General features: G+C 39.1%; 1 protein-coding gene across 2 annotated transcripts in view; it reads right to left on the minus strand.

The window, feature by feature from the left end:
- Nucleotides 1-26,843, minus strand: part of NSMAF (neutral sphingomyelinase activation associated factor) — a 50,531-nt gene that overhangs the window by 23,189 nt on the left and 499 nt on the right. For both annotated transcript variants that reach the window (XM_042463002.1, XM_042463003.1), the window contains exons 2-14: nt 15,597-15,686; nt 15,419-15,497; nt 15,255-15,322; nt 14,218-14,254; nt 12,597-12,647; nt 11,402-11,473; nt 8,964-9,011; nt 8,815-8,867; nt 8,406-8,535; nt 6,905-6,976; nt 5,966-6,074; nt 2,485-2,661; nt 1,902-1,981 (exon numbers count right to left, since the gene is read on the minus strand). In XM_042463002.1, the coding sequence (XP_042318936.1) occupies nt 1,902-1,981; nt 2,485-2,661; nt 5,966-6,074; nt 6,905-6,976; nt 8,406-8,535; nt 8,815-8,867; nt 8,964-9,011; nt 11,402-11,473; nt 12,597-12,647; nt 14,218-14,254; nt 15,255-15,322; nt 15,419-15,497; nt 15,597-15,686 (1,066 nt within the window). The remainder of the gene's footprint in view (nt 1-1,901; nt 1,982-2,484; nt 2,662-5,965; nt 6,075-6,904; nt 6,977-8,405; nt 8,536-8,814; nt 8,868-8,963; nt 9,012-11,401; nt 11,474-12,596; nt 12,648-14,217; nt 14,255-15,254; nt 15,323-15,418; nt 15,498-15,596; nt 15,687-26,843) is intronic.

Consider the following 26,843-nt stretch of genomic DNA (forward strand, 5'->3'; position numbering starts at 1 on the left):
CTCAAGGCTATGGAATTCTGGGAGCTGGAGTGTGTTGTGGGGACCAGAACTCAAAGCCCGACTCTTCTGTGTCTCAAGGCTATGGAATTCTGGGAGCTGGAGTGTGTTGTGGGGACCAGAACTCAAAGCCCGACTCTTCTATGTCTCAAGGCTATGGAATTCTGGGAGCTGGAGTATGTCAGAATTTCTGGCTTATGGCAACCCTGTGGAAAACCCTCCAGGAGAATGCCTGTTCTGTTTCAAATGCTAAGCGTGCTTGTGAGTGGGACATGTAGTTTGCTGGCACAAGAGGCTGCCTATTCTGTTTCAAATACTAAGCGTGCTTGTGAGTGGGACATGATACTATTTACAGTCGTGTGGGGGGTGCGAAATGTTTTCTTCTTCCTAGGGGGGGCATGACAGAAAATAATTGAGAAGCACTGGCCTAATCTATTAGATAAGCTCTATATTTGAAGTTTGACACAACACATTTGAGTAAAAGACATATGAATTTCACTATAATCCTAACACAAACAGTATGTCCTACAGAAAGTCCTACATTTCACCTCTTCATTATACAGTTTGTTGTTCACATGAATAAGCGGGAGATTTTGGAATAATAAAATGCATGATCAGGACTTCATCTTCTAAAATTTGTCAAGATATACATCATGCACATTTGCTGTTCATGTAGATTGGTTCTTCCTATAATATGACATGTTATTCAACAGCATCTTGTTTGGCCCTCCACATATTTTTCCATGCAGTTCCCATAATCTCTCACCACTGTACATGCTGGCTGGGGCTGAAGGAAGTTGTAAGTCAATACTACTTACACATCAAATGTGACCTAGGTAATAGCCAATAATGGTCTACTTCATTCACATCATTACTGGGAGTGGGGGACATCTGAGCCACCCCAGAGTAGACCATAAGATTCACTTTAAAGCCTGTAAAACACTTTTAAATGTTTTTAAAAACCTTTCAAGATCTAATTGACCATTATTGCAAAATTGTACCAGTATTTTAAGAAATGTGGGCAGAATGAATTGAACACTATATACACATGACATCAATACATCTAAATAAATTTCTGCTATAGAAAGTGAAACCAAAATTGGAATGAGTCTAGCTCTGCTTGGGCAATTATCAAAGCAGCCAAACATGCAATCTGATGAGGTTGGGTGGATAGCTACTTTGGATGTAATATAACGGACTAATGGTTCTATATGCCAATATGACCTTTATAAGGAAGCACAATAAAACACTCTAGAAATAATTAAGTTTTTATTCTAACACTTTATTACACAACTAGCGGTGTTTTAAAATGCAACATACAGTTGGCCCTCCATATCCATGAATATCATGAATTCAACCATCCATGGCTTTAAAATATTTTCAAAATATATAAATTACAGAAAGGAAATCTTAGTTTTGCCATTTTATATAAGGGGCATCATTTTACTACACCATTGAATATAATGGGATGTACATCAATGGATTTTGGTATCCGGGGAGGGGGGTGTCCTGGATCCCAACCCTTGTGGATACCAAGGGCCCATTGTACTTGTGTTTCTAAGCAATTTTATTATTTATTCATTTATTTATTAGATTTATATCCTGCCTTTCTCAGAAAATGGGATTCAAAGTGGCTTACAATAATTTAAAAAAAGACAGAACTAAAACATTAACTACAAAGGTTTAAAAATAATTAAATAACACTAATATTAAAACATAAGAATTAAAAACACAGTCTAGCTAAAATGATTTCTAAAGTAAAAAAAATTGAAGTATTAAAAGCAGAACTAGTTAAACACACACCCTATTTAAGTAAAATCAAAAACCAAAACCCTGTCAAAAATGTTTTCAGCTGCCAGAAAAATGAGAATGGCAGGGGGTGGGCGAGTGTATTTTCTACTTACCAATAATCTATCCAACCTCTCCTTATTTAGTGCACCTACTGGTTTACTGAGGTCACGAAATGTTTCAGGTTTTTTCAAGTCTATCAAAGAAAAAGAAGGAAGAAAGTTATTTGAGTTTCTATTAGAACAGTAACCCCCATTGAATACTATTTGCAATGATTTTGCTTTCTTTTCCATTTTAATGTGGACAACTATAACAATCTGAAATCTTATTCCGCTAGTATATGTCTCACTCACTCTTAAATCTTTAAATTATAATTACAAGCTTTGATTGGCAAAGATTAGGATCAAATCAAACAAGCTCACTTTTGTTAAACATTGACTTGTTTTGACTACAAAGTAGCTCTGCACTAAGCGGGCCATGTAAACTGTTTGGAATCTTGTGCAGAAAGTTATGCAGTAGATCTTATAACACGAGTTATGCAGTAGATATGAACTGGCTGGAGTGAACTGTGCTGGGATGAGAAGTCCCCCCTCGATGCATAAGAATGAGAAAACATGGCAGTTTGGTCTCCATCATTACCCTTGTTTAAGTTGGTGAAGATGATCAGTCCATGTCTCTTTTTTCTATAAAGGGTCTTACCCAGTTCTGAGCTAGTATAATCTGCTATGATCCAAGGAAACACAGGATACTGGGACAGGTCATTGCAGCTCCGATCAGCCAGATTATTGAGATGAAGAAGATACTGGTAGTTTGAAATATGTCCTCGTTGCCATTGTAACATATAACTCTCTGCTGTATGTTCAGTAACATGATTCTCTAGAATACAGGAAGAATTGTAAAAAATGCAGGAAGTATTACAGAAAATTATTTGAAGGTACAATAACAACATTTCTTAATTGCTCACATGTCAGACACATAGGTATGCTTCTAATGAAAGGTTGATACTTAACATAATAACTATACAGTTGGTCCTCCACATTTCATATTTGTGAATTTGACTATTCGGGACTTTGAAACTGCTGCTTAACAAGGTCAGTTTCTTCACACACACCCTCCTCCTCACCCTTCCTCCCAGCTAGCTAAAACAACACCGTGTATGCCTCTGCTTTGCCAAACTTTGCATCCCCCTAATTTCCAAAGACCTTCTCTTTGAATCTGATGTTTGCAGCCACTCCTGGCAGGATCCAACTTCTCTCCCCTCCTCTTCCTCTCTCTCTCTCCCGGCCAAACAAAAGCACACTGTACCTTCCCTTTATGGTGATGGCTGACAACATCAGATTCAGAGTGAAAAGACTTTGGAAATGAGGAGAATGCAAAGTTTGTGCAAGTGAGGAAGATACCCAGTTGCTTTTATCTGGCAGAGGGGGAGGGGGAGGGGGAAGGGGAGGAGAGAAGGTGGCTCCATTGCAGCCATGGCTGCTAACATCAGATTGAAAAGTGGAAGCACTTTGGAAATGTGGAGACGACTATGTATTTCAAAGTTGCAAAGAGGGTGGTGCTCTTGATGGGAGAGGACTCTTTATCATTCATATTGTGAGGAGAACTAACATATTCATGTTTTTCCACTTTCATGGGGGTCTTTGGCCCCTAAATGTGGAGGGATAACTGTAGTCATATGCCAAACAGAAATTTTTAAAAATGACTTAAAGCTTTCATTAGGCCAAATTGCTTTGATTAAAAAAGCTTACATTATCCTTAAAGTTTATGTTCCTATTTCAAACAATGATTTAAACCCTGGGGAAAAAATCTGAAAAACTAGTGGATAACTATTGAGACGTTAATTGCAGGAAGGAAAAGCACAGGATTTGTTAATGGGGTGAAACATAACCAAGTTAAAATGGGAAAGCTTGTAATTTCTAATTTAGAAAAATACACTACAGTGTGCCCGCGCCATACGCGGATGTGCCATATGTGGCTTTCAGCTTCTGCTGAAGCCACACAATGGAAGTAGCAATGGAGTGCTTGCTTGTGGCGCAAATGCCACACCGCACCACATGCACAAGTCTCATTGTTTTCAATGGAGCTAGAGCATATGCAGTATTTCCCTTATGCCGGGGGGGGGGGGGGCAGAATGGATCCCCACGTATTTGCCAACTGTATTATTTGTCATTTCAGCTGTAGCATCTTACTAAATTTAATCAAATGCAACAATATCATGGAATCAAATGGAACAGAATTATATTCTAGGCATGGTTATTTTATCTTTTTACCAGCTCAGAAGGGAAAAACTGCTAACTGACTGAGATATTCAAGATATTGTTTAAATATGTTAAATTGCTTGCCTGCTCAATCTCCTTTATACAATGACCCCGCGTTATATGTGGGTGTGCTTTACACGGCTTTCAGCATATGCCGAAAGCCACTCCACAAGAAGGGCGAGTGCGCCCCAGAAGGAATAATGGTGCGTGTGCCTCTGGCGCACACATGCCGCTGCGTGCACGAGCCCCATTCATTTAAATGGAGCTTGAGCATACGTGAAATTCCCCTTACATGAGGGGGGGGGGGTCCAGAACGGATCCTCCGTGTAAGGGAAAGGCAGACTGTACTAATTTTTAATACACCCCAGGTATTATCACAGGGTGATAAATGCATTCACCTTGACTCTTGGAAAGAAAAAGTTGTATACACACGTATAAATGTCAACTTATATCAGATGATATATTAAATCAGTTTAAATTAGTTTAAAAACAAAACTGGATGAGCATACCTTTGGTTAGCTGAACAAAGTGTAAATCAGTTGGCTCAACAAACTGTAAATTCTCACATTTGCTTCCTAGTTACATAGGGCTATGGATCCACTCCATACCCTTACAAACTTTCAAGACATACTGTGTTGACATTTACACATTTCTAAGAGGATTAAGCGAGTGATTTCTTTGAGATTTACAAAATTATTACTGAAACTACTTATGAGCCCACCAAAGAACCAAAAAGTCTGGGAAACTGAGCTAAAGGTACAAATCAAAGACAATAAATAGGATAAAAATGAGAAATCTCTCTCATATAACCTATTGTCTGCAACAGTAAAGGAAGTTACTTAGTGATGTATTGTTGGTATCTGTGCCTCTTAAGATTATAAAGAATTAGGAATGATTTATTAGATAAAAAGAGACTATAATACTTTTGACACAATGGAGAACATGTGGGTCCGCCATCTCAAATTATTTTAGTCAAGAGCTATCAACAAAAAGGGAATGAACAAAATAACTAATTAGAATGTAACGTTTCAAATATCTTTTCTGGATCTGTCAATTTATGATAAAGCAAATGAAAATGTTCTATCTATCTATCTATCTATCTATCTATCTATCTATCTATCTATCTATCTACCGCTGTATGCAGCAAGGATAGAGATATCCAGGACATGAAAGAATCAACAAGGTTTGTACATCCACACATGGTTAGATCCTTGTACTCCTAGAGAAATTGACATCTAAACTTCACATTGCTAGAGCTGAAGTAATTGAAAATACCTTTAAATTGTTTATACTGTACACTGTTCTGCAATCCCATGAAAGAGGGTTGGATAAATTACACATGTCAACACATACCAACTTTTGAGACCACATGGTATCCAATCCTAACATACATGTAGCATTTAAATTCTGAATATGGCCTACTGTTGAAATACATGAGGTTTTGAAAGCTATCATGGCAAACAGTTTGGGATATTGATCTATTTATATTCTCTGTTTTTGTTTTCTCCTGCCTGGTGGTATTTTTGACTCATGAAATATTCTCTGCAGGAAACGGAGAGAGCACACACACACACACACACACACACACACACATTTAACATTAATTTTAAAAATAACTACATAAGCAACAGCACAACCTGAACCCTATTTCAATCTGAACATTAGAAATGGAAGGGAGATGGTGAAACTGCCTTAACCAGTTTCTGAACTTTCTATTGCTTTAAAAACAATTCTGTGAAATCTCTATAAAGTAAAAAAGAAACTCTTTCCCCACTTATTTCTGCATATTTCACTCCTACTCAGTATTTATTCCAATACATTACCTGCTTACACCATCAGGTGTAAGCTTGTACAAAAAGTAGGACCCAATCACAATTTCCCTCTCTCACATTCCAGTTTCTAACAAACCAAGTGATCGAAACCTAAATATGTTGCCACGTAGAAATAGACGTTATCTCGGTCCTGAGTGTTGTAAAATTTCAAATAGATGTCCGAACATAGATCATTCTCTGTGCAAAATACTTCCAGACCCTTGAAATTAGAAAAGGAAAATAAATTTGTTGTAAAGTTCAGTCAGCAGTTCTTGCTATTCAGGATACAACAGTAGCAGATTTTAGTTAATCCCTGTTGGTGTTTTCATATTAGAAGAGATCTGGTAGCACAGTTGTACTTATCAATGAAATTCAGAGCCAATTGTTAGTCCTAACAGGCATACACCCATGGTAAGTCTGTGTTCTACTTTAATTTCATTTCTTCTGTAAAAAATATTAAGTCCCCATAAAAAAGATGGCCCAATTTATCACACATAAATATACAATGCATACAAATGTTTTAACGCCTAAACCACCTGTGTAATCCACTGTAACCAGCCACTTTTTTAACACTAGTCATACTTAACAAGTACAGTACTACTGAATAGGGATGCAAATCTTCGCTTACTTCATTCTCATCCACAAGAATGAATAATTTCCAACTTTTTCTTTCCATTCAGCAAGATTATGAGGGGGTTTGCACATTTTTTCTTCCTCTTTTACTTTCTTTTCCTCCCCCCGCCCCTGGAACATTTCTGGACAGTTTTATTGGGGGGGGGAATCACTTGTCCCAAAAACTTGAGGTTTAAAGGGGTATATTTTCACCAGGATATAATTTTAAGTAAACAAGGTCCTCAGTACAAACAACCCACTAGATTTCTTCATTTTCTCAATAGGGTATTTATATGTATTGAGACATTGTCACAGAGGACAAGAAAGATAAAAGCAGTGGCAAGGGAATAACAGTGTTTCCTATGGATAGTCAATAGACAAATTATTACTATGAATAAAAAAATTAATACCAAGAGACACAAGCCAATTTCACCTTACCAAAGGTGCTAGACCATGTCTTCTTTTATAGATGCGCCTGACACTATGCAATGTCAATTGAACCACAGGTTTCTGTAGGGCAAAGAGAAAGAGGACACAATATTTCTGCTACATATTATGTATAGAAGCTGTAAAAAATATGAGCTGTATTTGCTGTTAACATTTTAAATCAAACTGCATTAGTGCACGCACTACAGTTACTCACCTGTATGTTACTAAGAACAGCTGTCATGAAATGGTTGGACAGAGAAGATGGAGAAAGATACCTTGTGACTAAAGGCTAAATCAGTATTTCCAACATATTACAAGGTATAGAGAGTTGCAACCCTGATTATAAAACCTTAGGTGTGTGGGGTGGGGGGAATCCCACCTCCAAACAAGAAATTTCTTCTGCTAATAACATAAACAAACAGATCATCATTCATATAAATCAGAAAATGACAAGAGTAAGATACTATGGCTCCTCCTAAAGGAGGCAAACTATACTGTTTACAGTTTTCTGCAAAATAAATAGATTTCCAATAAAAGGAAGGGGTGTGGGACTTCCCTTTCTACAGATTGCACAGAGAGGTAAATTTCTAGTACTATTTTTAATTACTCAGGGGCTAAACAGATGGTGGCTAAGGAGCGGCTTGCGGCTGCCCCTTTGCTTGCAGGGTTGGGGCTGCGAGAACCACATGACATGCCCCCAACCCAGCTGCTTCCCGGAGCAAAAAGGAGCAGCAGAAAGCCACTCCTTTTAGTGCTGGGGGAAAGGTGCCCTTGCCATGGCAGCACCGTTTTTTGGAGTTTCTTTAGCACAGCATTCACAAACACTGCGTCATAGAAATGCCACAACGCCACCTGCCATGAAGTTAGGTGGGTGGTGTGATGCCACTTTGGGGTGGAGGGGCATGCAGCATTCGGTCACCACGCCCCCACTCCACCCCGACACTGGCTCATAGTGCCGGTCTGTGCAGCTTCTTGGTTTATATCCTGCCTTTGTCCTCATACAGGATTCCAAGGCAGCTTACAACCAATTAAAAACAGTATCTATCAATGACAAAACAATAATATTTACTTCAGAGCTAATGGAACTGAAAGCAGGGAGGTGGAACACTAAACCCATTATTCCTGACTAATGGCCATGCCAACTGGAATCACCAACATCTGGAAGATTACAGATTCTCCAATCCAGATTTATCTGGTGTATCTACATGCCTGTCAAGGAAGTAGTTTCTCCCTAAACTGAAATGTAAAAGTGGGCACATACACTGTTTTTATTGGCAAAATACAGTACTAGATACACATGCATTTTGAACAGGAAGTTCTTCCTTCACAAAAGCCAAAGAGCATGCAGCATGCAAAAGTTTCAATAAATTAAGCTAGGGATGCATTGAGATTGCTTCTTATAGAGTTTAAAGAAAAAAACATTATGGCAAGCACTTAAGAGCATTTTAGAAAACCATTTGCTCATGGTACAAAGCCAACAGGCTGGAGATTTAAACTAGAAATTACTTACTGGGTAGCCATTAAGAGGTTGGAAGTACAAGTTTGCATCAGTAATGCATACATGTCCTGGATTAGTCACCAATGGAGTGACCATTTCAGCTTTGCATTCCATGTGCAGTTTTTCAGAAACATTCTGAAATCTACAGATGTAACAAATGCATAGAAAGTTAGTTGCTCGGCAATTCTCCTTAAACACAGTTTTCCATCCCACATGAAAAACATCACATGGATTTCTATCCCACCTCATATGCCTGGGGGAAGACCTTCAACCTTGTATTTTCTATTACCACCAATATTTCACATCAGTCATAACAATCTAAAAAAAGCTTTTGCTTCTTAGCACATCCAGAATGCATATTCCAATTATGAAACAGAATGAAAAGAAAGCTACTTTTACTATTTACATTAAAGAAACATACCTGTTCTTATCAAATGGTGTCCTGGCCAAACGTGATTGCAGGATAGCAGTTATCTAATTTCAACAAGAAAAAGTGCAATACAAGAATTTCAACACTTTGATCACAATAAATTGGTTCTCATTATTACTGTATTCAAAATACATACATACCATAGCAGCCTGATCTCCCAGCTTATCCAGGCAGGATGCCCTGTATAGCTGTTAAAAATTAAAAGTAAACAACTTAAATTTAGATGTTCCCTTAGATTAGGGGCAGACAAAGTACAACCTCGGACTCACAAGGGTTCCCCCAAGCAGTTTTTGTAAAAGTTGACTGCTCCAGACACCTTGGACTGTCCTTTCTCTAGTCAAAAGAGTCCTCTCCTGATGGGCTGAACCAGGTGTCGGCAACTTATGGCCCGTGGGCCGGATCCGGCCCGCCAAGGCCTTCCCGCCGGCCCCTGCGCAGTCCTGCCGCCGATTGCCGCCAATCACCCCTGTTTTCGTGCCGCTCTGGGCGCCATTTTGTTTTTCAAAATGGCGGCCAAAGTCTCGTGTGACCTCAGGATGGCAAAGGTCACGCGAGACTTCAGCCACCATTTTGAAAAACAAAATGGCGGCACCCATCTAGTAGGCCCGGTGCAGCCCCTGGAGCACTCCAACAGGGCTCCAGGGGCTGCAGCGGGCCTGCATTGGGCTCCACCTTGCCCTCTGCCCTCCTCCTCCTCCTCCCTATGAACAGAAGAGCAGGGAAAGGAGGAGGAAGAAGGAGGAGGAGCCAGCCGGCCAGCAAGAGCAACAGCAAGCCAGAGAGAGGTTGGTTGCTTCATTAGGGGAGGGGAGTTAGCCTTCTATTCTGAATTGCATTTTAGTAGTTTCCATGCTTGTAACTGTTATTATTATTATTTACTTGCCCTTGGTGTTCTCTTTGCAAATACTCCTCTCAGCACCTTGTGCTTTTCTGGGTTGAGACAGTGTGCATGCTTTCTCCCTTTTATTCTGAATTGCATTTTAGTAGTTTCCATGCTAGTAACTATTATTATTATTATTATTATTATTATTATTATTATTACTCCGGGGGCCAAGCATGCGTCCCCACCCCTGGAGGGTGGAAGCTCCATCCCCAGCATGCGGCCCCGCCCCGGAGGGTGGAAGCTCCACCCCCAGCACGCAGCCCCACCCCCAGAGGGTGGAAGCTCCACCCCACTGTTTCAGCCCCCCAGTTGTCTGAGGGACAGCAACCCGGCCTCGGCTCAAAAAGGTTGCCTACCCCTGGGCTAAATCGTAAATATATATATATAACTGCGTAAATGAAGATGTTTTACTGTTCCACTTTTGTATATTGTATGATGTGCAGACCTTATGTACTGTTTTTCTTTTAAATGCAATAAAAAAAGAGTCCTCTCCTGGAAGCTTTGGATGTGTGATTAACCTTTTGAGTGCAGGTTTCTTGGTTTTTAACATCAAAAAAGTGCCCAAATACAACTGGTATCAACCTTCCCTATTTCTGGTTGGTTGGTTTTTCCATTTTGGGCAGTTTATGTGGTGCCAGAAAGTCCAAGGGTACAAAATCAGATCCAGGATGGGATGAAGTCTACAGAAGTAGGTCACACCCATATCAAAAATACAAACTCTACACTACTTCCATTTCCAAATATTGCTTACTGCAGAATTCACAACCACAAGTCCAAAATCAATGCTGCACAAAATATGACTTGTGTCAACCTTCCCCACCCTGGCACAATATAGATGTATTGGACTCTAAATTCCACTACTCTCAGCTAGTACAGCCATTAGTTAATGTGATAAGAGTGATACTACAACATATATATAGGGTACCAAGTTGTAGAAGGCTAATTTCAATTCTGCCAAAGGAGTCTTTGGAACCTTGAACCCTGAGCTAGGAGGTAACATGTTTGTCTAACATGTTACTTTGGCAATTAATTACTTTTTGAACTAACAAGCTAGAATAGAGTTATTTCGCCTGAAATGATTATGGCTTAATTCACAATTTTTCAAGGCAATGGGAACTGGTGGGATGCGTATTCATCATTAGTGGTTATAGGCACTGACTCAATCTGAGTAAAGGTAGGGGAGGAGGAAGGATCACATGGGTGACTGCTTTGTGTTTCTACCAGGAAAGAGAACTTTGTAATGTATTTTGCCTTTTTCTCAAAATGTAAGATGCAATATTTGAATTGGCCACTTTGTGGAACCTCAGAGTTTCCATGTATTTTCTAAAAGTGCAACAGTAACACTAATGTAACATGTAATAAGTTACCTTTCTGGACTGTAGTAGCAGTAACAAGAACTGACCTGTTCAATGATCATTGATTCCTAAAGTAGCTATTTCTTTTTAACAATTAAAATGATATGCTTAAATATCAGCAAATCCATTCTGATATCAGCAAAGATCTGTGTCCAACATCTGATGTGAACATTTTTGACATAGGCCATCTGTACAAGAAATCAACTATTTGAGAAAACCTATTTGCATTACAAATAGTTTCTCCTATTTATCTCAACTACAAAGAGATATTTAATATATGTCATATATGTCAAAACCATGCAATACTGCCCTCTGAAATACTATCAGCTTGTATTTTTACCTGGTGAAGTGTATGTACAACATCTTCAACTTTTCCAGGAACATCCAGTTGAAATAAATATTTGGTTTTACCCTAATACACAGAAGAAAGAGAAACCAAGTAAAATAGGACTGAAATCCCATGGTTGCAATTACTCACCTGATTCTAACTACAAATAAACATTAAAATAGGAAAAGATGGTTGCACAGTGAAGGAGAACTTGTTTTGTTGGGAGTTGCAGTTCAACAACATCTGAAGAGCTGCAAGATTCCCCTGGCACACAGAATTCGTGTGTGTGTGTGTGCGCGCGCATGCGTATGCGCATACACAGGTAGACTACAATGTTAATGTCCATTTCATGCCTTGTTGCAAAATATGGAATAGTCTTCTTGAAATTATCCACATTAGAATAAAAATTGCAAAACAAGCAATTTCACAGCTGTATGTTAACACAGGGCTTAATATCCTAAAGGTTCCAGATCTTGTCTGACCTTGGAAGCTTAGCACGATCAGCCCTGGTTAGTACTTGGATGGGAGACTGCCAAGGAATACCAAGTGCTGTAGGCTATATTCCAGAGGAAGGAACTGGAAAAGCCACCTCTGAGTGTTCTTTGCATAAGAAAACCCTATGAAAGTCATGGGGTCACCATAAGTCAACAAGGACTTGAAGGTCCGTGTGCACACATACACAGTAATATATGCATACATCCCTTTGCTGCTAATATAGCTTAGTTGGTATGGAACATATTATTAGCATCTTGATATTAGAGTAACCATGGGTGTCATAGAGCAAAGAATGCCACGTGACACATCACCTTTTTCATTTCAGGCAGTTATGCCCAGCTGGGGAAAATTATAACACTTGAACTACTTTACTATCTTGCTACAGGAAATGCAGGGTTGTCAATCACTAGAGCACTGACTTCGCAAAGTTCATACATTACAATACATTTGCTGTTTCACTACAACTCCAGTTTCTCCCTCCCAGTCTAATACCATGAGTATGGGAAACAAACAAATTGATACTATGCAAGCTTCATTAATCTATACTCAGAAAGATCTGTTTAGGACTCAAAAATGTATTTACATGTTGTCACAGGTATTAAAAGATGCATAACATAATTTCTATTCAGTGACAAAGAAAATATCCTTTATAGTTCTCCAAATAATGTTCTTTCAGAAAGAAACCAACAAGGGGAGAAAACTATGTACTCACTCTTTCAGTCTTAAAAGGTGCAATGATGTTTTGCTCTTTTGTGAGAAAAGCCTAAGGGGAAAAGACATGTTGACCTATGGGTTACTTGTATTTGTTTTACAAGCACTTTGTCAGACACAGATGTGATAAAGGAGACAATTTTATCCTTCCCTTTTGTAGTTTTACTTCTAAAATGCCCATAGATGCTTGGTACAAAAGAAGAAATCAAAATTTAAAAACCTACAACAGAAAAAGTGCAATTATTCTCATCTAAAAAAGAGATTTTGCTATCTCTTCATTTTAAAAAAAATCCTAAAACCAAACTCTACAAAAAGTTGGATACACTTTCTTTTTTAAAAAAAGTGTGTGTAAACTGGCCATTTCTGTTGTGAAGAAATACTAATTCTGGTAACAGGCCCCAGATCTGGATTATGGACCCAAAGAAGTTTTCTGTCCCAAATCAACCCCTCCCACACACATACAAGCTCTTTGTCTCAATAAATTGCAAAAGACAAAAGCAAGGCAGGGCATTTGACAGGAATCTACTATGAGCCCCTGACTTGGAGCACAGTTTAATGCTTTTTCTTCAAAGTGAAAACTTTTCTTCATACCCAAATATGCTTTAACACTTTACTTATTTTATACTAAAAATTTCTCAGTGCACCCCTTCCCTGGAGCCATTCTCCTCCATATAATCCAACCAAAACTTTAATTCATCATGTGAAGGTAATTTTCCATCTTCTTTTCTTAATACTTTTTCAATAATTTTTTTCCATATTTCATCAAAATCATTTCTTTTCCATAATCCTTTTTTCACTTTCAATTTATCATTAATCACTATTTGCCAGACTTCTTTATACCTCATTTATTTTTGTTTTCCAACTTCTCACTATAATTAATCTCACTGCTGTAAGCAAATTTGTTACAAGACTTTTTTCTTCTTTTTTCCATTTTACATCATTATATAATGATAGCAATACTATACTTGGTTTTCTATCTATTCTTATATCCATAATATTTTCAATTTCTAATACTACTATTTCCCAATTTTTTTTACATATTTACACATTGCCACCATATATGTATGTATGATCCCACTTCATTATATCTTCTCCAACAGTATTTTGAATTATTCTTATCTATGTTATGTAATCTCACTGGCGTTAAGTACCATTTCCAGATCAGCTTATAATAATTTTCCTTAATTCGTACCGATAGATTTTTCAAATGTCTTTGTTCCCAAATTTTATTCCATTCATTTTCACAAAATGTACAGTATATCCTAATTCTTCTTCCCATATCTCTTTCCAAATAATATGGTTTGTTTTTTTTCTTTTATTCTCTATTAATATTTTATAAATTTTGCTAATTATTCCTTTCATATTTTCATTTTCCTTTAATTCTTTTCCTTTCTGAATTATTTGTTCAAATTGCGTGTATTTTTCCTTTTTTATATTCTTTTTGCATTCTCCATCCTAAATTCATATTTGTACACAATCATTTTCAAAAGTCACTTTAACCCTGTTACTTATAAGCAATCCCCTTGAGTTTGCATTAGTTCACCTCTTAGTAAATGAGTTTATAACTCCAGACTTGGTAAAATAAAAGAAAAAGTTATGATTTAGGAATGTATATCACTTACTTGATTGGTTAAAATGGAAATATGTCCAAGGTTTCCCCTAAAGCACAAATTGGAAAACTAATCATTTAAGTCAATAACAGTAAAAACATACACTCTTTTGTATCTGTAAGAACCATAGCTTCAAGACTGTGAATCCTAAATAACTGAAACTGGCATGCACACTGAGTTCCCAGCATTATGTGCATGGAGGCTAGTCAGTTTTTAAAATGCATTAATTAATTTCAGGTAAAGATAAAGGTTTCTGTTTTGACAAGTTTGTCTAGTCATGTCTGAATGTAGGGGGTGGTGCTCATCCCTGTTACTAAGCCGAGGGACCCAGTGTTGTCAAAGACGACTCCATAGTCATGTGGCCAGCATTACTGCACAGAATGATGTTACCTTCCCACCAAAGCGGTACCTGTTTATCTACTTGCACTTTTACATGCTGGGAATAATCCAAGGGAATAATCCAAGAGACTTAGGGTCTTATCACATTGCAAAAGAAAGACAAGAGCCAGCCAGCGAGACAGAAGCAGCTTCTCACTTACCTTCCTGCATGACTTCTTAGTATTTCTCCCTCTGGAGGGAGTCGGCTGTAAATGTGTGGCTTTTGCCAAACAGATTTTTCAGGCAAGACAACAGGCATGCCTTTACCATCAGCTCCCTTGGCAGTAGAGCAGAAGTGCTTTGAAGGCATGCAGAAAAGTAATCAGAAAGCCACTTCTGTCTCACTGCCTCTCTTCTTTCTTTTGCAATGCGATAATGCCCTTTGGGTTTACTCCTTGCCTCCTGCAATGGTTTGCCTTCTCACAGCAGAATTAGTAGACACATCCCTCCCTCAGGTGGCTGTAGGGGTATTCCATGGCAGAAGGGGTTTCTTAGCAGGTGTGGTTTCACTCAAACAGAGGAAGTACAATGTGCTCATTTCTGTGTAACTTTGCTTGAATGCTTTGGCGACTCAAATTAGGAGTTATTCCAAGCTGTGAGAAGTTGAGTACTTTTGCTAGTTAAATTTAAAACCAAGCCAATGTCCTTAATATAAATTCAGAATCACATACTCTGTAAAGGGATTACTTCTTTCATCATCTTCTGGTCCTTCTATTGTAATGCAGTCTCTCAGTGGGATCTACATGAATTTTTGGAAAAATAAAATAATTTTATTTTTTTGTTTTGAAACTGAAATGTACTACAATCATTTGGTATCAGCGACCAACCTGCTTACCTTAATAATGGGATGGTTTATCTCATCAGGTTCAAATATTACTGACTTTGAGCAGATTTTTAATGAGCCTCTGATTTGCCTAGGTATTCAGAAGATATTGCAGGTTATTACAGAATTGTAAACTGATATACTATCACAAAAGTTCTAGTGCTTTTAGTTAATGGAAGTGACATCATACCTTTTCTCTTCATTGTCTTTGTTAAAAATGTAATTAGCTGTATGCTGTTCAAAGTAGTATTCTTCCAAATTAAGAAGTAGCAGGGAAAATCTACAACAATCAAAAGCAAAATTAATTTTGACCCAAGATAAAAGAACCCAGTCATTTCTTTACTGATATGACACCACTTTGTGTTTCACTAAATAAAATCTCTGACTTTATGAATTACAGTAAACACTGAATTCTCTCCATAATTTAGATCATTAACACCCTCCCCCGCCTTAGTTTCAGTACAACACAAGAATCCTTAATCCTTAACATTGTAAAAAACTAAATAGTAGTGGTTTTGCAGTTAAATGGCATTATATTCTTGGGAAAAGTTGTACCTGTCATATTATCTTTAACTTAAAGCACAGGCACAGGATCTAGCATTCCTAGCAATGAGCATTAACCGTAGAAGTCAGTTTGAACCACATGTGCAATTTCCTTAAACCAAGAGTATAAGAAAAAGGAATTTACCACAATTTTTAAATATCTCCGGGTAGCAGTGTTGACCCAAGGCATTTTGCCATCCAAAACAGTGCTGCAAAGGGAATGCTTGCCTGGCTCCTATCAATGTCCCTAGTGTCCAAGGCCAGTCAGGTTATTTTGCCATTTGAGGCAGTTTAAGACCAAAACACTTCTTAATTTAACAGAACAAGTTTACACATCAGTACAAAAATAAGCCCTGTTGAAGGTAAATGGGTTTAAAATTGGAGCCTAAATTACTAACTACAGCTCTAGATCATGGACAGTCGCTGCTATCTTGGAGTAACCTTCTCTTTCTTGGCCTGTGCTACGGATGGGAATCATGGCATCCTCCAGATGTTTTTGGACTACACTACTCCCAGCCAGCACAGCCAGTGGTAAAACATGCTGGGAGTTTGAGTCCAGCAATATCTGAAAGTCCATATGACTCCCATCCCTGCTCTATGCTATTAGCACTCACCTACAAGTCTGTGAAGTCCATTGCATTAAAAAAAATGTTGAGTATCCTTTATCCAAAATGCTTGGCAGAAGAAACATTTTGGATTTCAGAGTTTTTTGATTTTGGAATATTTGCATATACATAATGAGATATCATGGAGATAGGACCAAAGTCTAAACATGAAATTAATTTGTTTCATATACATCTTATACACAAAGTCAGAATATAATTTTCAATAATTTTGCCCATGAAACAAAGTTGGTGTACACTGAACCACCAGAAAGCAAAGGTGTCACTATCTCAACCACCCATGTGGACAATTTTGGATTTTAGAAGAATTTAGCTTGAGGCCTGCCATTAGCAACAAAAACAATATACATGCAAATTCACTCCTGCCTTTCCAGGTCACACATTATATATACCCAAGTCTTTTCCAGGCAAACATTCTCTGAAGATGCCAGCCACAGATGCTGGCGAAACGTCAGGAAGAAACTTTTCTGGAACATGGCCACATACTGTACTGTATTTTCTGGCGTATAAGACTACTTTTTAACCCAGGAAAATCTTCTAAAAAGTCAGGGGTCGTCTTATACGCCGGGTGTTGTCTTATAGGGCAGGTGCTGAAACCTCCAAGCTGGACTGGAACTGGAAAAGTTGGGGGTCGTCTTATACGCCCAGTCTTCTTATACGCCGGAAAATACGGTAGCTCAAAAAATCCACAAAAAACTATGGATGCTGGCCATGAAAGCCTTCAACTTTATATGTTTCCATGCTGTTGCCATTGCTGATTTTACATAGCACTGTCAACGAAAGAGACCAGGGCCTCCAAAGCACTTTGCAACATCAAACAAGAAAAATCTGATAAAATAATAAACAACAACTACACATCAGTTCAACAGAACAGCAACACTGTTTGAAAGAAATGAAACAGCAAATCTTAAGGAAAACTTTACAAAGAAAGACCATCAAATACATACTGATCGAAATTCACCAAATGCTTCAATAAATGCAAATGTTTTTAACCCCAGTCTCTAAACAGTAATAATAGTTATTTTCTAAACACTAACCAATACAGCTGAGGGGGAAGAACAAGTTTCATTACACAGGGATCTCATTATGCCCTGGTGACCTGGGCAAACCTTTCCTGAATAACAAATATACCTAATGTTACCTGCAAAAATGAACTGTTACAGGAAAACCAAGTGTTTAAGGGGAAAGAAAGTATTTACCACATTGAAGATGAGAAACTCTTTCACAGTATGGATATGATGTGGTAAAACGTTCTTTTCTTAAAAAATATTTATTACACAATTGCTATGGTATAGCTTACATACCTTCAAGTCAAATCTGACTTATGGTGATCCTATCATAGGTTTAAAAAAGTAAAGGTTTCCCCTTGACATGAATGTCTAGCTGTAACCAACTGTAGGGGACAGTGTTCATCTCCATTTCTAAGCCAAAAAGCCAGCATTGTCCGAAGATGACTCTGGTGGTCATGTGGCCAGCATGACTGTACTGAACACTGTTACCTTTCTGCCAAAGTGGTACCTATTTATCTACTTGCATTTGCATGCTTTCAAATTGCTAGGTTGGCAGAAGCTGGGACTAGTGACAAGAGCTCACCCCATCATGCAGCACTCGGGCCTTAAGCGCCAACCTTCTGATCTCCCTTTTGTCAGAATTGGCATCTTAACCATTAAGTCACCCTATCCCCCATCATAGTTTTACTGGCAAAAAATATTCTGGGGAGGCTTGCCATTGTCCTCCTCTAAGGCTGAGACAGTATGACTCGCCCAAGGTCATCCATGGCTAAGATGGGGGAATTCTCACCCTGGTCTTTGTCCAACACCACTGGCACTGTAACTAGGGCTACTGGGATTTCCAGACCAATATCATCTGGACATCCACATACTGTAATTCCCATTTTTGCCCTTGAGTAATGCTTTTGTCCCAGCTGCACAACACTGGCACAACCCACCTTTCTCTCAAAATGATACCGAGAGTGGTTTACAATAAGTTTAAAAATATTAACTTATAAGGGTAAAATAAGTAAGTATTCACCAGGAAAGCCTGAAAGCTGCCTTCAAATCATCTCAGATTATGTGGGCCCTAAGGCGAACCTACAAAGGGATTTTCTTGGCAAGTTTCTTCAGAGGGCCTATCTCTTCAAAAATAATACTAATGCATAAACAGTTCAACTTCCTGAATGTAAAGCAAAGCATCCTGCAGGACATGAACCAATGAAGATCTTGTTACATAATACTAACAAACTAGCTTCATCCTGCATCAGCACAGTGCAATAATTAGTTTTACAAACCACAAGGAGAACAATCCTTCAAGAAACCTAACAGCCTCGTTATGCTTTCAGTTTTAGTCCCAAATGAAATATCTTTTTTCTTAATGATATCAATTATGTAAAACAGAGTAGTACACTTAATGGAAAAATTAATACATAAACTTTAAGAGTACCTTTCTTAACAAAGTTTGAGGTTTTCATGATATATCCACAAGAAAAGTTAATATTGCACAGCAGCTATTCACTTCTGCAGTCTAAATATTTATGGCACTGAATTAATATATAGACAGCATGGTGTAGTAATTTGAGGGTTGGACGAGGACTCAGGGGGAATAGGGTTTGAATCCCTGCTGAACTATCGAAAACCAACATGTGCAAGTCATATACTCTCTCACTCTCAGAGGAAGGCAATGGCAAACATTAGAATCATAGAATAAGAGAGTTGGAAGATACCACAAGGGCCATCCAGTCCAACCCCGTGCCATGCAGGAAATGTCAATCAAAGCATACCCAAGAGATGGCCATGCAGCCTCTGTTTAAAGACCTCCAAGGAAGGAGACTCCACCACACTCCGAGGGAGTGTGTTCCACTGTCAAACAGGTCTTACTGTCAGGAAGTTCTTCCTAATGTTGAGGTGGAATCTCTTTTCCTGGGACTTGCATCCATTGTTCCGAGTCCTAGTCTCCGGAGCAGCAGAAAACAACTTTGCTCCTTCCTCAAAATGACATCCCTTCAAATATTTAAACAGGGCTATCATATCACCTCTTAATCTTCTTTTCTCCAGGCTAAACATCCCCAGCTCCCTAAGTTGTTCCTAATAGGGCACGGTTTCCAGACCCTTCATCATTTTAGTCGCCCTCCTTTGAACACGCTCCGTTTCTCCACATCCTTTTTTAAATTGGGGTCCCCAGAAATGGACACAATATTCCAGGTGGGGCCTGACCAAAGCAGAATAGAGTGGCACCATTACTTCCCTTGATCTAGACACTATACTTCTACTGATGTTCTTCAAACAAATCATGCCAAGAAAGCCCTGTGGAAAGGTTGCCATATGTTAGAATCAGCCTGAAGGCACTTAACATGCAACAATTATATAGAGCCACTGCCATGTTGTCTTTTTCTGAAATACAATAAGTTTAAAAAGTATTAACTCGTAACAGTAATGTAAAGGTTTCTTCCATCTATTCATAACTTGCTTTCTGACAATTCATTATTTCAGCGCTTACAAATTACAGACAAGCTGCATTAATTCAATAGGAGCTCCACTCTTTCATCAATTCTTCTTGCCCATGATGCTCACTTGGAACCACTTGCACACACTTTTGTATATACAGTGGACCTTTGTTATACAAGATCCCCCATGTATAACAAAATCTGTGTATGCTCAAGTCCCATTAAATATAATGACATAGCAAAATGGTTGTCCCTTATAAAAGATGGAAAATCAAGGTTTGATATTTGAAATTTATACTTTTTTTGAACATTTTCAAACCATGTATACTTGAATCCGTGTATAAAAAATCAGTGTATAAGAAGGACCGTGTGTGTGTGTGTGTGTGTGTGTAATGTTTTAATTTAGCTTTTGCATGTATTCAAAAGTGATACATAGTATGTTATTTTTCAGTGGCCAAAATGCTTTTGCAAGCTCAAAAATACCTGAGTTCCATTTTCAACCAATTCGACTTTCTGTCAGTCCACTGGTCTCTAACCCATCAGATAAGCAGGGGCTTCCTGTATAACCAAGACTAGGGGAAATCTGAAATATTGCATAAGTACAAAAATATCTTTAGCAAAAAGACTCTTCTGTGTGTCTTGGAAGGGAGGGAAGGACTCCAGATCAGCCCAGTGGCGACCAAGCATGCTCAGTAGCAATATAATGCTGATGGACTGGTGAGAAGGACAAACAAAAAATCATGGACATACACAATGAAGTATATTGGGGAAAAAGAATGGCTGGACAGATGAAACCCTAAACAGGAATATTCCATGCTACAACACTTTGTTGTAGGCACCCCTTTTATTACAGGTTAAGCATTTACAGCTAGCACTGGCATTACTCATATCATCTGATACACAGCTACTGGTCCTCCCTCTCTGCCTATAGACACTAAAAATACCTGAAAGGGGATATTCTAAAACGTTTCCAGACAACTGTTAGCAGTCTTAAGTTAGATTGGTGAAACAGGTTATAAACACTCAACAATGGTCTGATGAAAAGAAAGAATATTTTTGGAGTAATGGTAGTTAGGATTCTTTCAGCCCCAACCAATGCATATTGTATTATTGTTGTCACTGATTCCTTGGGATTCCTTCTATCTTTAGAATTGGGGAGGGGGGAGAATAAAAAAGTTTTGACAACCAACAATGGAAAAGTGGGTTGAAAAGTACTAATATTGGAGAGTTTTAACAATGTAAGACAAAGGTGTACTAAATCTTATCAAAAATGCAGCTGACGCAGGCAACTCATGGCCCTCCAGCTCTTGAAATGTAATCCATCAGCTCTAGCTAGGTCACCTATTGGTAAAAGATAATGGCAGCTATTATCCATCAACAACCCAGAATGCCCTAACCTGTCTACCTGACACTATAACAACTTTTTAAATCTACCTGAAAAGTAATTATTTAACATAAGTCACAATCTTCCACAAAATAAATACAAGGTTAATCAGTTTAAATCAGGTGTGGGAATTCCAGATGTTGAAATGTAACTCTCAACATCCATAGAGCTTCTGGGAGTTGACATCTAACATTTCAAACCAAACATTATCTCTGTAATAATTTTAGTTATTCCCTGCAAAACCTGTTCAGAGTACTTCCCTTCCCAAATTATAACCAGCCCCAAGACAACTGAGGATACAAGAACAAAATATATGGGTGAGGCAGCCTACAGTCCTAATGCCCAATTCAGACCTCTAAGATCCCAGAGGAGTAGATTTGGCTGACATGATAAATCAGGGATCTGTGGGAACACCGATTTATTTCTTATGAGTAAGGTGCTGCTGTGCGCTGTCACTCCAGCCTGCAATGGGAGAAGGTAAACAAACCTCCTAGTGGCTGATGGCTCCCATGCTTTAGGATGATCTCTGCTCAGGGCTTCAGTCAACTTCAAATGATCTATCCAACACAATGAAGCTTTTGGGGGGAGAGAGTTCAGCACCTTGGATAATTCCTTCAACATTTGGGCTAAATTCTGGAACTAATTCACTGGCCCACTGACCTGGAGAATAGCAGTGGCTACTGCTTTTGTTGTCTAATTAATTCTTCTCTGAACAAAGAGAGAGGAAAAATCCAGGGCTTGTTTTATCCTTGGTTCACTGGTTTGTGAACAAACCAGGGACACAAGCCTAAAAACAAGCCCTGAACTCCCCCCTCTTTGCTTCATCTGCTCCCAGCAGCTCATGATTTTTCTTCTATTTTTTTTTTATTCAAAAATTTATGCAAAATAAAAATACATTAGGAACTCATGAATGACAAACCATCGTTCCTGTATTTCCCTGGCAGGCCAAGTCATCCAAACTGGATCAACAACTTGTTCTTTCCCCAACAAGATACTATTATCCTTTCAAGGTCCACCACCTTGAAGTACTTAGACTCATGAAAATGCTGTTTCTTCATTATTACTTTTCCTCTGGCTTACAGAAAATCACCCACCTACACATACAAAAGCATCAGAATACTATTAAACTAGTTGTCTTATATTCAGATTGTTTCCTATTAATGTTGTTGAAGATTCAAGCTTATATTTTCTTCCTTGGGTTCCCCATTGTTTCATCCTCATGTGATATTCTTTGTAAGGGTTAGTAGTCATTGATGTTCTTGCAAACGAAGCAGATCTGTAAAATAGCCACATGTGACCAGTGTATCACCCGCCCTAAGGCAACAGGCATATGATTGCATGGAAATAAAAAGAATTTCTCATGCATGACACATGGAACAATACTGGAGTCTACTTATAAAGAGGCAGAGATAACTCACAGTAGTTCTAGCACTGAGGGACCAACTACAACCTGTTTAAACTGAGAGGAAATCCTGCATTAACACCAGTGGTGAATTCCACTCCCTCAAGGACAAACCAGTTTCAGGGAAGGCATGTCAACTCCCCACTCTCACAACTGATAGGCATTTTTAAAAAACAAAAACTGCTGTGCCTTTCCGTCATTTCCCCCAACCATCTAGCATTCCCCTTCACAATACGCCATTCCATTTCTCAACCTGTTCAACAGCTCTTCAGCATTCTCTAGGCAGTGAGGCACTAGCAGTCAATGGATTATCCCTTCACATTCTTTTAGAGTTTTAAAAGTATTAAGCTGTTTTATACTTCTCCTGCAAAACTTGAAGCCCCAATGAACTTGCTCCCTTCCATCTTGTACATTTTAGCCACATAAGCACTGATGGTTTGGAGACTGTGCACTAAAATCACCTGTGTTTTTTTTTCATCTTAAACAAATGGCCTCTTAAATGTTTTGTCTATAAATATGAAGAGTTCAATATGTTTTCCATGTCCAACATTTTGTTGAACAGTATGTCCTTCTTCATTTGTAACATCTATTAATGACACACATTATCGTAGAGCCAACACTGCACAGTCAGTACGCTGAACTGAGTTTCAGGGCATCCAGGTCCCACTGACCCATGAAACTCAAGGAAGGCAATGACTGAGTAAGCCACTCACTTGGCCCAACCTACCGCTCAGGATTTTTGCCCTAGAAAGAGTGGAATGAAGGAACCACATATGCTGCCTTGCCTTTACTGGAGAAAAGGCAGGCTATAACTATACACAATAAATAAAAGGAAATACATTCCCAATTCATTAGACTATTGTAATGTACTCTACACAGGGCTGTACTTGTCAAGTGTTCAGAAGTCACAGCAAGTACAAAACACAGTGGTCAGACTGTTACTGAGTGTAGGCTTTAGAGGCCACATATCATCACTGTTGTATCCACTACGCTGACTTCTAACCTGCTTTCAAGCTCAGTTTAATTAATTTTGACTGACAACCTAATTCTTTTAATGTTCTCAATAGTTTCATTATATTTTAACTTTCAGATAATTTAACTGTATCTGTTTTAATTTTTGTAAACCACCTGGTGTTCCATAATGGAAAAAAGGCAGGATAATGTTGATAATAACAACAATACAGGTAATAATAATAATACAGCTTGGGTATCTGAAAGGCTGTTTCAACCTATAAGAGTCTGCCCAGAATTTGAAATCCTCAGGACGGACCCTGTTACATGTCCTATCACCTAGAGAGGGTAAGAGCCTTATCACATGACAAAGAAACAACCCTGGGAGGCAGAGAGAGAGAGAGAGAAGCAGTTTTTCCTTTCCTCTCCGCATGCTGTTGAAGCATTCTCTTCCCAAAGGAGACAATTATAGCTAGGAAAATCTGTTTGACAAAAAAGCATGCTTTTACAACCATCTCCCTCTGGAAGGAAAACCAAAGTGCTAGAACAACAAAGAGAAAGCTGTTTCTCTTTTGTTGCATTTTTTCCCTTTGCTCTCTACATGCTGTCAAGCTCTTCCATTCTCTTCCCAAATAAAACAATTGTAAAACTGTCTCTTTTTTGCTCTGCGAAAATCTATTTGACAAAAAAGAACACTTTAACAACCATCTCCCTCTGCAAAGGAAACCAAAGTGCGAGGACAGCAAGCAGAAAGCTGCTCTCTTTGCAGTAGCACCTTGGTTGTTGCTGGCCAAGCCGGATCCCGTCCCAAGAGACTTGATGCTGACTCCATTCCTCTTGAACTTCTGATGGGAAACTATTATTATTATTATTATTATTATTATTATTATTATTATTATTATGCATATGGCCTTCAGTCCTTAAAAACAGGGGTTGTTGCTCTGGCTGTTTCAATGATCTGTGGTTTTTAAACTATTATTAAAAGAAGTTGTGTTCAACTATTTTTAAACATTTTCTTTTCGGGGTAGTAACATTTAATGTTTTATTGGTGCGTCACCTCAGGGCTGTGGCGGGCAGAGATTAAGTAAGCAAACAATAAAATAAACGTTCACTGCAGCCATGTGAGAAGAGTTAGATGAGCCACAGTGACAGAATCAAGATGACCTAATAAGGCTACAATACTGAAAACACATTTAAATCCTGGAAATGTGTTGCTGTTGTTGTTGTTGTGTGCCTTCAAGTCAGACGGACCTATCATGGGGTTTTCTTGGCAAGTTTCTTCTCAATGGGTTGCCATTGCCATCTTCTAAGGCTGAGAGAGTGTGATTTGCCCAAGGTCACCCAACGGGTTTTCAAACCCTGGTCTCCAGAGAGGATGGAGTTACAAAGATGTGGTTACACACCTCGTTATAGAATCTGAACAGACAGGACAAAATAAAGCTGCTTCAGTCACTTTGGAGGTGTGCTGTTTAAATGATGCATGCGTCCTAAGAGGCCGGAAGCCGCACCAAAGCCATGCTTCAGTCCTAAGGAGCTTTGGCGCAGCTTCTGGCCTCTTAAGATGTGTGTGTCATTTAAACAGCATACCTACAAAGTGACTCGAAGCAGCTTTATTTTGGCCTGTCTGTTCAGGCCCTTAGATACTATACTATAATGGTTTCTAGGAGATCAATTAAACAGGGAATATATAATCTAACTTGAAAGTCATGTATGGCTGGGTGCAAGAAAATTAAAATTAATTATCGGCATATTAAAATAAAACATGTTTTTACATTTTCTACAGGAAGGAGTGAATAAAGGTCTACTTCCTAATACAATCAAATGTTAAATTTCAATTTTGTCAGTAATCTTACAATTTAGACGAGAGAAATGATCAAAGAATCAACATATCCAGAGATGTATAAGGGGAGCGACATTGTCAACTTTTCCAACAAGACCTAGGCCTGTTACTCCTTAGGGCTGGAGCGTGGCTTTGGTGCAACTTCTGAACTCTTAGGACGCATGCATCATTGAAACACCGTATCTCCACTGTGTCTCGAAGCAGCTTTATTTTTGGCTGTCTGTAACAGGCCCTAGATTTCCATCTTGGGATTTGAATATAGTCTTGAACAGGTTGACAAAGGCCCCTTTTGAGCCTTTATATACTTCCTCTTTGAAGCATTTATCTTTTTGGTAGCAGTAGTCCAACACTCAAACCAGTCGTACACCATGCTGGCTCTCAAGCCCCAGACATCCCAGTATGATATCCTAAACACTATCCCATGGACCGGAAATGCGTGTAGCCTTCCAGAGGCTGCTGGACTCTAACTCCCCTCATCCTTTGCTATGCCAGCCAACACATATTTCCGATGGTCTTAGGAACCCAGGCGAAAATAATGTTATGCTTGGGGGGTCACCACAACATAAAGGGCTATGGCATTAGGAAGGCTGAGAACCACTGGTGTCATGGTCTGAGTGTCGGACTACGACTCTGGAGACCAGGGTTTGAATGCCGGCTCGGCTATGGAAACCCTCTGGGTTGGTTCAGGGGAGGCAAACCTCTTCTGAACCAAGAAAACCCTGGTCCAAAACACACTGCAGAAACCAAACAGTGAGAGACCTCTTTCACTGCCTTGGCCCAGTGCTAGGGAACTCTGGGAAGTGTAGTTTTGTGAGGCATTTCACCTTCTCTGTCAGAGAGAGCTCTGGTGCCACAACAAACTACAATCCCCAGGGCTCCCTAGCACTGAGCCTGGGCAGTTAAAGCGGACTCAAACTGGGTTATTTCTACAGTGTGTTTTGCTGGCCCCACTTTAACTGTTTGTCTGTCTCAAGGCTATGGAATTCTGGGAGTTGGAGCAAAGCTCCGCTCTGGTCCCCACAACAAACTCCAACTCCCAGAATTCCATAGCCTTGAGACAGACAAACAGTTAAAGCGGGTCCAAACCGGGTTATTCCTGCAGTGCGGATGCAGCTGGGGACAAAACGGCACTAAAGGGAAGCCAAGCCCCCCTCAGTCTCCCTTTCCCTTCAAACAACACCTGCCCCCCGAGGAGCCTTGCAAGGGGAGCCCCGGAAAGCCCCTCTCCCTGCCCTTGGGCTGAGTTCGCCCACGG

The sequence above is a fragment of the Sceloporus undulatus genome, chromosome 4 (assembly GCF_019175285.1).
Source record: "Sceloporus undulatus isolate JIND9_A2432 ecotype Alabama chromosome 4, SceUnd_v1.1, whole genome shotgun sequence".
NCBI classification, from domain to species: Eukaryota; Metazoa; Chordata; class Lepidosauria; order Squamata; family Phrynosomatidae; genus Sceloporus; species Sceloporus undulatus.